Genomic DNA, 12101 nt, shown 5'->3' with positions numbered 1-12101 from the left:
ACCTGAAGAAAAGTGTGATTTCAACCGTCTTAGAGCAAAAGTGAGGTCAGCCACCCGTGTTTACTTGGGGCCTGCCAGGGTCCCTGGGCTCCCGCGTGTGTCCCCCGGAACAGAGAGGGGGGCAGGCAGGAGTCATGAGTCACCTGGATGCTATCTGCCCCTTTTCCTACTTGGGAACACCAAACCTTGTCTCCCTTGGGAATCCCTGCCAGGTGTAAGTGTGCCTCGCGGCATCAGAGACAGCCGTGTTCACCAGTTTAAGCTGGGGAGAGGAAAGCAAGCTGTTCGAAGGATTTGAATCAAAATGAGTATTAAAAAAAATTTATTTATTTGAAAGAGAGAGAGGGCACCTGGGTGGCTCGGTGGGTTGAAAGAGAGAGAAAGCACAAGCAGGTGAGGGGCAGAGGGTAAAGCAGACTCCCAGCTGAGCCGGGAGCGCCATGTGGCACTCGATCCGGAGACTCTAGGATCATGACCTGAGCCCAAGGCAGACTCTTAACCGACTGAGCCTCCCAGGCGCCCCTCAAGGTAGATACATTTTTAGGTGGATATGTTGAGTAATTAAGATACGCCTATAACTAGCTACACGTATTTTACAAATACCACCTATTCCCTGTCTCACCAAACCCCCTTGGTCCTAAGAACATTTTGAAAGAGGACACCTGGGGCACCTGCCTGGCTCAGTTGCTTGAATGGTTGTGTTTGGCCCAGGTCATGATCCCGGAGTCCTAGGATCGAGTCTGCATCAGGTTCCCAGCTACACGGGGAGTTTGCTTCTCCCTCTGACCTTCTCCCCTTTGACGCTCTCTCTTATTCTTTCTCTCTCTCAAATGGACCCCTGCTGACTCTGGAAGTGCTCCCCAGCCCACCCCAGCCTTGCTCCATTGGACCCATGACACTGGGAAACCTTGGCCCTGGGCCTCAGAATTCAATATAGATAAGGCACCTGAGTCTCAGCCCCACTGTGCTCTGGGCAGCCTGAGGTGGCCCAGGTCAGAAGAGTTGCGCTGCCGGAGTGCTCCTCTTCTCCTAAGCCACGAACTAAATTCTGCCTCATGTCTTCCTTCTTGCAAGCCTTGGTCCCAAGAGACAGAACAAACATATGTTGGTGCACATGCTTTACACGTGCACATGTGTGTGGGTGTTTGTGGGTGCGTGTGTAAATCATTTCCAGGGAATTAACACCTCAGATAAGGTAATGCTACCAAACATTGTGCTCAGGCCTGTATTTTGGGTTAAGCTACACCATTCGATATACCAGCTAAGCTCTCACTGTCTGAGGCAGCGGGGTGACAGGGACAAGTGGGTAGGATGCTCTGAGCCCGTTCCCCTCCTTTCCTCCTCTGGGCCTTGTAACTCTTCCCCTAGCTGCTGCTGCATCCCTCCTCGGCCCTGATTCTCACTGGCTTTTCTAGGCCTTCCATGTGTTTTTCTCTCTTTTAACTTGTTCTACCAAATTTCTATTTTAAAATATCCAGAGGTTACATCTCTGATTGTCCCAAGTTTTCTTTTGTTTATGTAGACGGCACAGCGCTGGGGTGGGGGTGGGGGGATATGACTCTGTCATGTCGGTTTCCCTTGGATGATATTTTTAAAAATAACATTTCAGAGCATCCTGGCATTTTCCCATGAGTTAGACTCCATATTTGGTCATGAGAATGCTTTGGGGCAAAGCAGGAGATTTTCTGTTAATCTTTTCTTTATTCTTATATGACTTCCTCAGTATCCTAAATGGATTCTCTCTCTTCCAAAGATGCTGCTGCTGATGGTGCCACCATTTCTTGGAAGGAAAATTTTGATTCAGCTTATACTGAGCTGAATGAAATTGGAAGGTAATGACTCCATTTTCTCTTCCTTCATTCATGGGCATTTATCATCATCATATCAGAATAATGACTTGCTTTTCCTATTGTTTGTTTCTCCTCACTAAGTGTATTCCCTCTTTAGGAAGAAAAAAAAACAGTATTTTTGTGTATTTCTACTGCTCTTTTTTTTAAAAAAACTTTTTAAGTTAGATGCTTCACTCATAACTGTCAGCCTTTCTTCTATTCTAATATAAGAATTTAAGCCTTTTCTTCAAATTACAATTTTAGTTATGTCTCCTGAGTTCTGATATGTGGCACTTTTGTTATCATTGAGTTCAACTATCATTTTTTTTCTTTGACCTAATTGTAATAGAAATACTTTAAAATTTTCAGCTGTGTGAGATTTTTCCAAATCATCATCTTCTTACTGATGTCTAACTTAATTACATTGTAGTTGAAGAACTTGATCTATGTGATACTGACTCTGACTTTTGCTGGGACTTGCGTTATTTCCAGTACATGGTCAGTTTTTGTTCAAAGTTCCATGTGTTCCTGAGAAGAAGGTATAATCACTAATTACTGGTTCAGGTCTCCACATATGTCCATATGTCAAGCCCAACACACTGTTTTATGGATATTTCTAGTCCAGTCCCCCCTACGCATACCCACATACTCAGTCACACAATCTATCTCTATTATGATTAGGAAAGTGTCCTCAAAAATAAAAAGATAAAAATAGGACTTTTAACAAAACAATGAAAAAAAATCTATCACCTGTCCCATAAAATAGTTGATGGAAAGAAACAAAAAAGAGGTCATCTCTGTGTGTGCATTAATTTGCACGTGGTCTAGGTGAGAGGGTGGGGAGTTCTTACAAGTCCCCCCACCCACTGAATGTATATAAAAAAAAAAAAAAAAAGAGCACCCACTAACGGTGGGCCATTACCATCATCTCTTTGGTTGACATCTCTCAATGAAGCACAACTTTTCCTGAGTAGGGTGGTTATGACAGGGGTTGTGGAAAGAGCCCAAATGCTTGCTATTCCCATTTATTAGGCAGGAATCACAATGTCAGGGGGTGCCTGGGTGGCTCAGTGGGTTAGGCCTCTGCCTTTGGCTCAGGTCATGATCTCAGGGACCTGGGATCAAGCCCCGCATTGGGCTCTCTGCTCAGTGGGGAGCCTGCTTCCCTCACTCTCTGCCTGCCTCTCTGCCTACTTGTGGTCTCTCTCTGTCAAATAAATAAATAAAATCTTTAAAAAAAAAAAAAAGGAATCACAATGTCATTCACTACCTTTCACTGTAATCCCCTCCATCAAAAACCAACTTGCGCTCTCCTTTCACTCTTCTTTGTGTGGCCAGAGGGAGAAAAAGACCAGTGGAAATTTACATGGTGTTGGATGATGCTTACATCATGTTGCAGATCCTATGAAGATATTATATGAGAGACATTTAGTGTAATCCTTGCCACATTGTGAGTAGATTCCCAGGAAAGGAACCCAGGCTTGGGGAGTTAAGTAACTTTTTCAAGGTCTTACAACCACTAAGTGCAGAACAGTCAGGATTCCAACCCTGGCCTACCCAATTCTTAAGCCTGTGTTTGTTTTACTAGCATATGTGATTTCTCACCGCAGCAGGTTTTGTCAAAAATAAGCTCTAGCCATTGAAATCTAGTCGGCTCCATTATATTCAAGTTTTGTGAAGTTCCACATGACTCCAGTAAGGAATCGACTCCACTCCTGGTTCTAAAGGAAACTAGTTGTATCGATCAGATGCTCCAGTGATTTTCTTCCCCAGACATGCATTTGCTGTTGAGAACCAGAGGCGAAGGCATGTTTTACCTAGAAGAGATGGATGTTTTAGTATTTCCCAAAGGGGAGCTCAAGTTTCTGATCTGTTCAGGGCAATGATGTTTTTGTTTTTGTTTTTCAAATCTCATCCCCAGCCATCTGAAGCTTTTCCTCTCCTCCAAGTATAGTCCTCCTATTTTCAAGAGCTCCTTTAAAAAAAAATGCTGCATGGGGGCACCTGGGTGGCTCAGTGGGTTAAGCCTCTGCCTTCGACTCAGGTCATGATCTCAGGGTCCTGGGATCAAGCCCTGTGTTGGGCTCTCTGCTCAGCAGGGAGCCTGTTTCCCCCCTCTCTCTGCCTGCCTCTCTGCCTACTTGTGATCTCTCTCTGTCAAATAAATAAATAAAATCTTTTTTTAAAATGCTGCATATAAACAGAAGGGAAACAAAACATGTAGATACTGATGTGAGACATACCACAGGTATCTGCAGGCCATAAATGTGAGTCAGCTTTCTCCACTGAACTTAAACCTAGACTTCTAGGCCTATATGACTATCTTGTTAAAAATAGCTCTCTGGTAATTAAGTAGTTTAAAAACTATGGTGCATAAAGAAATACCATCACTCCTAAAGTCTATCTACAGAAGGAAAGAGCACTTGAGCATGGCAAGCTTAGCCGGAAATAAACTAGACAGGCACATCAGCAATGTGAAGAAGCCAGAGAGTTGTCCCCTGGCAATTAGGACTGGTGACCTGTACAGGATCCAAAGAGATAGCAGGGCCAGGCCTCCAGGCAAGGATGGAAGGTTGAACCCAGCTATCAGTTTTCACACTGTCCTGAGACTTCACTGAATCTCCACTAAATGAATTTTTCCAATCAGGCATGTAAGACTTCACTGAATCTCCACTAAATGAATTTTTCCAATCAGGCATGTAAGACTTCACTGAATCTCCACTAAAGGAATTTTTCCAATCAGGCATGTAAGGAGACTTCACTGAATCTCCACTAAAGGAATTTTTCCAATCAGGAAAAGAGATACTCTAGAAACACATTCAAAGCAGAAAACAAGTGAAAGAGTGACAAATGACCTAGGAGACCTGAGGAACTCAGTCCAAATCAGTTGTGGGGTCAAGTGAGAGCCAGTGCAACTTTTGCAGCAGAATCCCCCGAAGGCTGGGGAACTGGCTGCATCAAGTAGCTCTGTAAACCGGTGTAAAAAGGATGCTGACTTGGGAAGGAGTGGCTGAAACTGTGTGAGAGCTTGTCGCTTCAGCTCTCCTCCCCAGCAGAGGCAGCTGTAAGATCATCCATCTCCATGCAGGAAAAGGCTGGGGTCCATTCTCTAGACAGGGTAAAACAGAATGCCTCGCTTCTCTGGGACAATGGCACACTTGGGGGCAGCAGAACCTTCCAGCAGACAGGCCCCTTGGACACTGTAGCCACGCTGGATACTCAGGACCCCAGCTTTCTCAACCACCCAGCCTTCAAAACTGGACAATCGTGGCTTCACCATCTAGGCAGGAGGTACAAGGCTCTTTCTCCGGGAATTCCGATCAGCCCAAGAAGAAAGACTTCAAGATAATGACTTTGGAGCTTTCCCTACTAAACAGTCCACTCAGATCACGCTATAGTGAAGATCGAATGGACAGGCTCCGCTCCCCACACTCAGAGCTCCCAAACACCATTTAGTCCCCAACTTTTAGAATGAGCTAACTTCCAGTGCCCACCAAGAGAGAGTCAGCCCACTGTGGCCTATCTCTCCTACTGATGACAACCAGAATCCCTGGAGAAAATACAAAAAAGGCAACTACCTCAGGATTCTGAAAAGCAAAGAACACAAAGAACGGGGAGACAAGTGAAAATTTGAGGCAAGTCAGGGACAGTGGCAGTGAGTTCTCTGGCTTGTTTGTTGGGCTTTAGCCCAAACCAGGGAACTGGGCAACATGTACAGGGGACAGCTCCAAAGGAAACTCATCTTTCTGGCCAAAAGACAGGAAAGGGGGCTCTCTTTGAGCTGAAGAGACGGGAAAATGCCTTTCCCTCCCTCCTTTCCTTATCTCATTGCTTTAACCCAAGCAAGAAACTAAAACTCTGAAGGAATCCCATCTATTAAAACGGGCCCATGGGAGCCAAAGAATGTGTGGGAAATCTCAGTGAGAAGAGAGCTAAGGAACGAGATCCCCCTAATTCTATGCCGGAACAGGACAGATCCTGGGCTCCTTTCAAGCTACGCACGGATAGAACACAGCCACAGAAGCATAGCAAGGCCTGAGAGCCGAACTATGCCATAAACCATCACTCAGTCACCCTGCAGTGGCTTATTAGTCCCGGACTAATCTTGGAATGGTTCTCATAAGGGGCCGTCTTTGTCAGAAATGAGGCCTGAATTCTGTCACAAAAAGGAAAATGTTCATAGTTTACTGGCGCTGCAAATTTGACTAGCCCTGACCTAGTTGCAATAATGGAAACACTGAATATTGATTAAAATATCATTCCGTGGGGGGATGGGGGATGGGGAAAATGGTCATGTGGTAGAGACAGAGAGGGGAGAGAGGCTTACATCTCCCTTTCCGGAGTGGGTGTCTACAGATTATAATGAAAACGGAAACACCAAGAAGTAGCCACACAAACATAGACTACCCCAGTAATAAGCTAAAATATAATTACCTGATTGGCTAAACTGCCTCTCAGGTAAGGAAAATGGGGTTGTGGGGTAGAAAGATGGGATACTATTAGTTTTAATAAAAAACCTTAAAGCTAATTGACTTTTTAAATCATGGGGATGCATAACTTGGAAAAGCACAATTTAAAGAAAAAAAATTAAGGTATAGGGGCACCTGGGCAGCTCAGTGGGTTAAGTGTCTGCCTTCCCTCAGGTCATGATCCAGGATCAAGCCCTGTATTGGGAGCCTGCTTATCCCTCTCCTGTTTCCCCTGCTTGTCTTATCTCTCTCTCTCTCTCTCTCTCTCTCAAATAAATAGAATCTTTAAAAAAGGAAGGAAGGAAGGACAGACAAACATAATGAAGGGGTGCCTGGGTCCAGTCTGTGGAGCATGCAACTCTTGATCTCAGGATCATGAGTCTAAGCCCCACATTATGCACAGAGATTACTTTAAAAAAGAGAGACAGATGGCAATTTATTAATTTATGATATAGAATGGAAATATCAGTTCAACCAAATATTTGCTTCCTATGCAAAAAGAATGATGACTGCTACATAATAGGCATTCAATTAGTATTTGTCAAATACTTGTTTTATTAATTAACACATTCTCTTAAATATTTTTTATTGTTATTATCTATTTATTTGACACACACACACACACACACACACACACACACACACACAGAGAGAGAGTATGAGCAGGGGGAGGGGCAGAGAGAGAGGAAAAAGCAGGCTCCCCACTGAGTAGGGCTCCATCCCAGGACCCTGGGATCATGACCTGAGCCAAAGGCAGACACTTACCCAACTGAGTCACCGAGGTGCCCCAGCATATTCTCTTCTTTTGAGAAAACCTATACTGGGGAGACATTATCTATTATTGTCTGAAAGTCACTTGGTGAGCACAGGGCCAGGTCAAGGGGTCAGTTGGACCATCTTTGTGGTGGTTCTGGTGTTGGCTGCCTCCATTTCTGCTAGAGGAATGGACTGTTCTTTGGATGGTTGACTCCTCTACTCATAGGTTACAGTATCTCAGGGACGGACCTGGGATGGGCACTGCTAGTCACCTCTTTGACTCCCTTTCCCTGTTCCCATTGCTGACCAGTTCCCTCTTCTACTTCACTCTTACTACCTCCTACTGAGCTACAGCTGAGTCTGGGAACCATTCTGTTCTAGGTGTGGCTAATTTTGTCAGATGTGAAGCTGGCATGCTGGTTATACATTTTTCAATGTCCTTGTCAGTTAGAAACGACTGAAGTATTTATGAGTGAAATAACATGGTATCTGGATTTTGCTAAAAATACCATGGGAAAAAAAGGCAAGAGGTAGGAAAGAAAGAGATGGAATAAGGTTGGCAAAATGCTGATAATGACTGAAGCTGGCTGCTGGCTGCACAGATCTATTACACTATTCTCTCTACTTTTGTGTATATTACAAAGTTTCTGTCATACCAAGATAAAAAATATAAAAGGAAAAAATTGCCTCTTTTTTTTAAGATCTTATGTATTTATTTGACAGAGAGATCACAAGTAGGTAGAGAGGCAGCAGAGAGAAAGAGGGAAGCAGGCTCCCCGCTGAGCAGAGAGCCGATGCAGGACTCGATCCCAGGACCCTGAGATCATGACCTGAGCTGAAGGCAGCGGCTTAACCCACTGAGCCACCCAGGCACCTGAAAAAATTGCCTCTTTAAGAAATGTTTTTGAAATGATTATAGAGTAGAATTCCTCCTTCTTGCACGTTATTATTACTGTTGTATTTTACAAAAATATACTGCGCTTAGAAAACTGAACCTGTGGTTGATATTTCAAAGTGAGAGAGAAATCTGTTGACTAAAATTGATAAGAGTTTTTTGCATCTCAGAGATTCCTGACTTGCTAAGGCAGGAAACACGGCTTTTCTTGAGAGATCCTATGATTATTTCAAAATAGGAAAGTAGGATTCCTAATAAGTGTAACTGTCTAACCACTTCAGAGAAAACGTTATAGATCCTTAAATAAAATAATACCTGGTAGATAGAGGAAGCTTTGCAAAATGCTTTCTGCCTTCCGCTCTCCAGGGGCCGTTTCTCCATAGTGAAGAAGTGTATTCACAAAGCTACGCGGAAGGACGTCGCGGTGAAATTCGTTAGCAAAAAAATGAAGAAAAAAGAGCAGGCTGCCCACGAGGCTGCCCTGCTTCAGCACCTGCAACACCCCCAGTACATCACTCTCCATGACACCTATGAGTCCCCCACGTCCTACATCCTGATTCTGGAGCTGTAAGTACAGGCGTCTCGGTGGTCTCCAGTGTCTGGACTCCTTCCCGTCCCCCTACCCCCCACAGCGGTTACATTCTATACAATGTCTCGCTATGTACGGAGTGTTGTGTGTCATGTGCGATCTCCCGTCTGTTTTATAAGAAGTTGGTTCCCCTTTGCAGATTAGAAAAATCAAGGGTAAAGAAGGTCCTTACCACTAGAAAATGGAGAAGCTGGGACTTGAACCCGTGTATCTCGCTCCCTTAGATTCTCATGTTCTTTCTACTATGGACTCTTGGGCTGGACAGGGGTTTAGGAAGACTGTATGGATCCTAGGCTTGTTGACAGGGGTGGGGCTGAACTGAAAGGGGGTTTGTGCATCAACCCACTGACGTGGCAGCCATGATCTCCCACCCAAGAAATTCCTTTTAAAGTGGAACCTTGACTTTCAAAATATTCCACTCATTCCAGATTTTCTATGAACTCAGGCATCTGCATACTTGGCCCTAGAACACATCCAATAAAGCACATTCTGCCCCGCTACTACCCCAGGCTAAGAACAGAGATCATGTCCTGTGGTTCACAAAGATCTAACAGAGGCTAAAGAGAACATAGTCCTCTCAGGAGGACGGAGCCCTCATAGAGACGTCATCAGATGCGTGCTGATGGCCCTGCCCCAAGACTGGTGCCACACATGTCTCCCCAGGAGCCTCTGTCCAGAAGAGAAGTGCCTCCATGTGCTGCTTTCCAGCTGTCATTTTACTGTGACTCCTGTGTGCTTGTTTGTCTAAATGTTTATGGATGAGGGCCTTTGAGGCAGTTCCCTATAAATTTATTTATGTTGGAAAAAAGACAGCCAAAAAACAAACATCTTTGGCTACATTTTTTAATTCATTGAAAAGAAACAAGAGAAGATAGAACCAACTGTATCAATATTTGTACTTCTTTTGTGATACATTATATAGCTGTGTAGTAGTAGATCAATTGTCACTTTGGATTTAACGAAGACCCTTACAGAGAGCCTTCCAGAACCTACTATCAAGTGCTTATACAAATATTATCACTTGTATATCAAGACAACATGGCGGACCCAGAACCTTAGCCCCTTCAGTTTCGCCATCTTGCATCATTCCAGGGGAAGATTGATGCCTGATTACCAGGCTGCGTCAGTGCAATGGAAGGAAGCCATGCTTGGAATGAAGAGCGTGAGCGCTCATCCCAGCTCTGGGATTTGGGGGCAGGGTCTTTAGATTCCTGGGCCTGGGGTCTCATCTGTGAAGTCTGAAGAATTATTTCCACTTCTCAGAGACATTACAGAGACTAAATGAGGTGAATAGTGGATTGAGTTAGTTTAGCAAACGTTTACTGAGCACACCCTGTGTGCCTGCTGCTGGGAGGACCTAGACCAGGATGGAAGGAACAAAGGTAAAAAGGGGTGGTTCTTGCCCTTGAAGAGTTCCAAACCTGATGAGGAGGACCGATCCCTAAGTGATGATTTCAACTGAACATGGTAAATGCTGAGAAAGAAACATGTTTTGGAGAGGGTTGCTGTGAGAACATAGGAAGGTGTTTGTTGGACTGGAAATTCAGGAAAGGTGAGTGGATAGACAGTGCCCAAGGTAAACCCTGTGCTAAATCTTGCTTATGCTGTGACCAGTGGTCCTCCCTTTGGTGGCCATCCAAGTCCCTGGTAGAGCTTTTCTCTGCTAGGCAACAGAGATTCTGACGGCCTAGGCTAGGGTGGGGCCCGGGCATCTGCATTTCCCAAAAGCTCTGAGGGTGAACTTGGTGCGAGGGCTTGTGGGTCTCCGAGCAGCGCAGCAAGAAGCACAGGGGGAGCATCTCACAAACCCAGGCCCCCTCCACTCCATGCTCATCCCTCCCGCCTCACCCCCTGCCAGGTCCGAGGCTTTGCTCCTATCAAGGAAAGCAGGAGAAGACATCATGGGGAAGGAACACACTAGAGAAGAGAATGGAAACCCTGGCTGGGGTGGGGGGAGATCAGCTGTGCTCAGAGGTGGTTTCTACCTCTGGCTCAAGCCTTCCCCAGGGATGTGCCTTTGACAGCTCAGTGCACATTGGACTAGCAGTCTGACATTTGGTCACTCCAGATGCTCAAGAGGGTACAGAGGACCTAAAAACACTACTGAGCACTCAGGCTGCTACTGATTAGGTGTACCACTTGACTCTTACACAGCCCTCGGGGTGAAGTCAGTCTTCTTGCTGTTACTCCCAGTTTAAAGATGAAGAAACCAACACAGGGTTTAAGCGACTTGTCCCAAACCCCCAGCCTGTAGCGGGCAGAAGAAGGACTCAAATCTGGATCTGGCTGGCTCCTCCTACCGTGTTCTCAATCATGGTTTTTAAGATTAGAAAATTGCTCACAAGGCAAAGGATCCCAAAAAGGGTCAAGAATGCCGAGGACAAACTTTGCCCACTTTTCATTTTCCCCAGCTAAAAACTGACAAATAAAAGCAATTTGCAAAACATATTTGCAGGTGTAGAGCCACCAGGTTCCAGTTAACTGAATATTGAGAGAGAGCACATGCTCCTCTCTCTCTCCCTCCAAAGACTTTCTGTGTTTCGCCAACTAATCTCTTAAAGATTATGAGATTAATCTTTAAGATTTCCTGGTGATCGGTTTTTAACTTTAACAACGTAGAATGTGTCTTAAGGTTACCCATGTTTCTTCTGTGGAGCACATCACATGGTAACTTTTAAATTAGCTTGTTAATTTTAGTTTTGAACATTAATTTTGGGTTCTAACTAAAATACACATGTGTGGGAACATCGATCTTCATCTATAAGCAGGAGCAGGAGAGATTCTGGAGCTCTGACCAATCGTATGTGTTATTTTTCCATTTCTTTACAAACATTTTTCCTTGGCCGATTCCTCCCTGATTTCAGGATGGACGATGGCCGGCTCTTAGACTACCTTATGAATCACGATGAACTGATGGAAGAGAAAGTCGCTTTCTACATCCGGGACATCATGGAAGCTCTTCAGTACCTCCACAACTGCAGGGTGGCCCATTTGGACATAAAGGTAATAAGCAAGAGCTGCACTTGCATGGAAGTGGCCAAGTCCAGCCTGTCAGTCATCACCCTTGGGGAGGTCCATTCTGATTCATTTTAGTACTTAGGTTAGAATCCTGACAAATTTTAAGACAGGAACTAGGTCATCCCATAATTCCAGTGTGTTCTTCGAGAATTAATGAGAACACACCAAGAGTCACCATGACATCTGGGGTGAGGGAAGGTCGGGAAGATCTTCCCACCTCATCTAACATTTTAGAAGGAAGCCAATAGATGTCAGGTTTTTGTTTTTGTTTTTTAAATTAAGTAAGTCTTGATTTCTTTTTTAAGATTTGATTTCTTTATCTGTCAGAGAGAGTACAAGCAGGCAGAGTACCAGGCAGAGGCAGAAAGAGAAGCAGGCTCCTCACTGAACAGGGAGCCTAACGCAGGACTCAATCCCAGGACCCTGAGATCATGACCTGAGCCGAAGGCAGCCGCTTAACCGACTGAGCCACCCAGGCATCCCAAATGTTAGTTTTTTATGGTGCCCAAGAGAAGCCCCTGTTTTCCAAAATGAATAGCCCACTC

General features: G+C 44.8%; 1 protein-coding gene across 13 annotated transcripts in view; it reads left to right on the top strand.

Annotated features, from left to right (window-relative positions):
- The window catches only part of KALRN (kalirin RhoGEF kinase), a 661801-nt gene that overhangs the window by 642538 nt on the left and 7162 nt on the right, over positions 1-12101 (top strand). For all 13 annotated transcript variants that reach the window (XM_082700868.1, XM_082700867.1, XM_082700853.1 and 10 more), the window contains 3 exons: positions 1754-1832; positions 8316-8516; positions 11403-11541. In XM_082700868.1, coding sequence (XP_082556994.1) covers positions 1754-1832; positions 8316-8516; positions 11403-11541 — 419 coding nt within the window. The remainder of the gene's footprint in view (positions 1-1753; positions 1833-8315; positions 8517-11402; positions 11542-12101) is intronic.

Source organism: Mustela nivalis (assembly GCF_964662115.1).
Source record: "Mustela nivalis genome assembly, chromosome: 1".
NCBI classification, from domain to species: domain Eukaryota; kingdom Metazoa; phylum Chordata; class Mammalia; order Carnivora; family Mustelidae; genus Mustela; species Mustela nivalis.
Note: the sequence above shows the minus strand (reverse complement) of the source record. Positions and strands in the feature narration are given on the sequence as shown.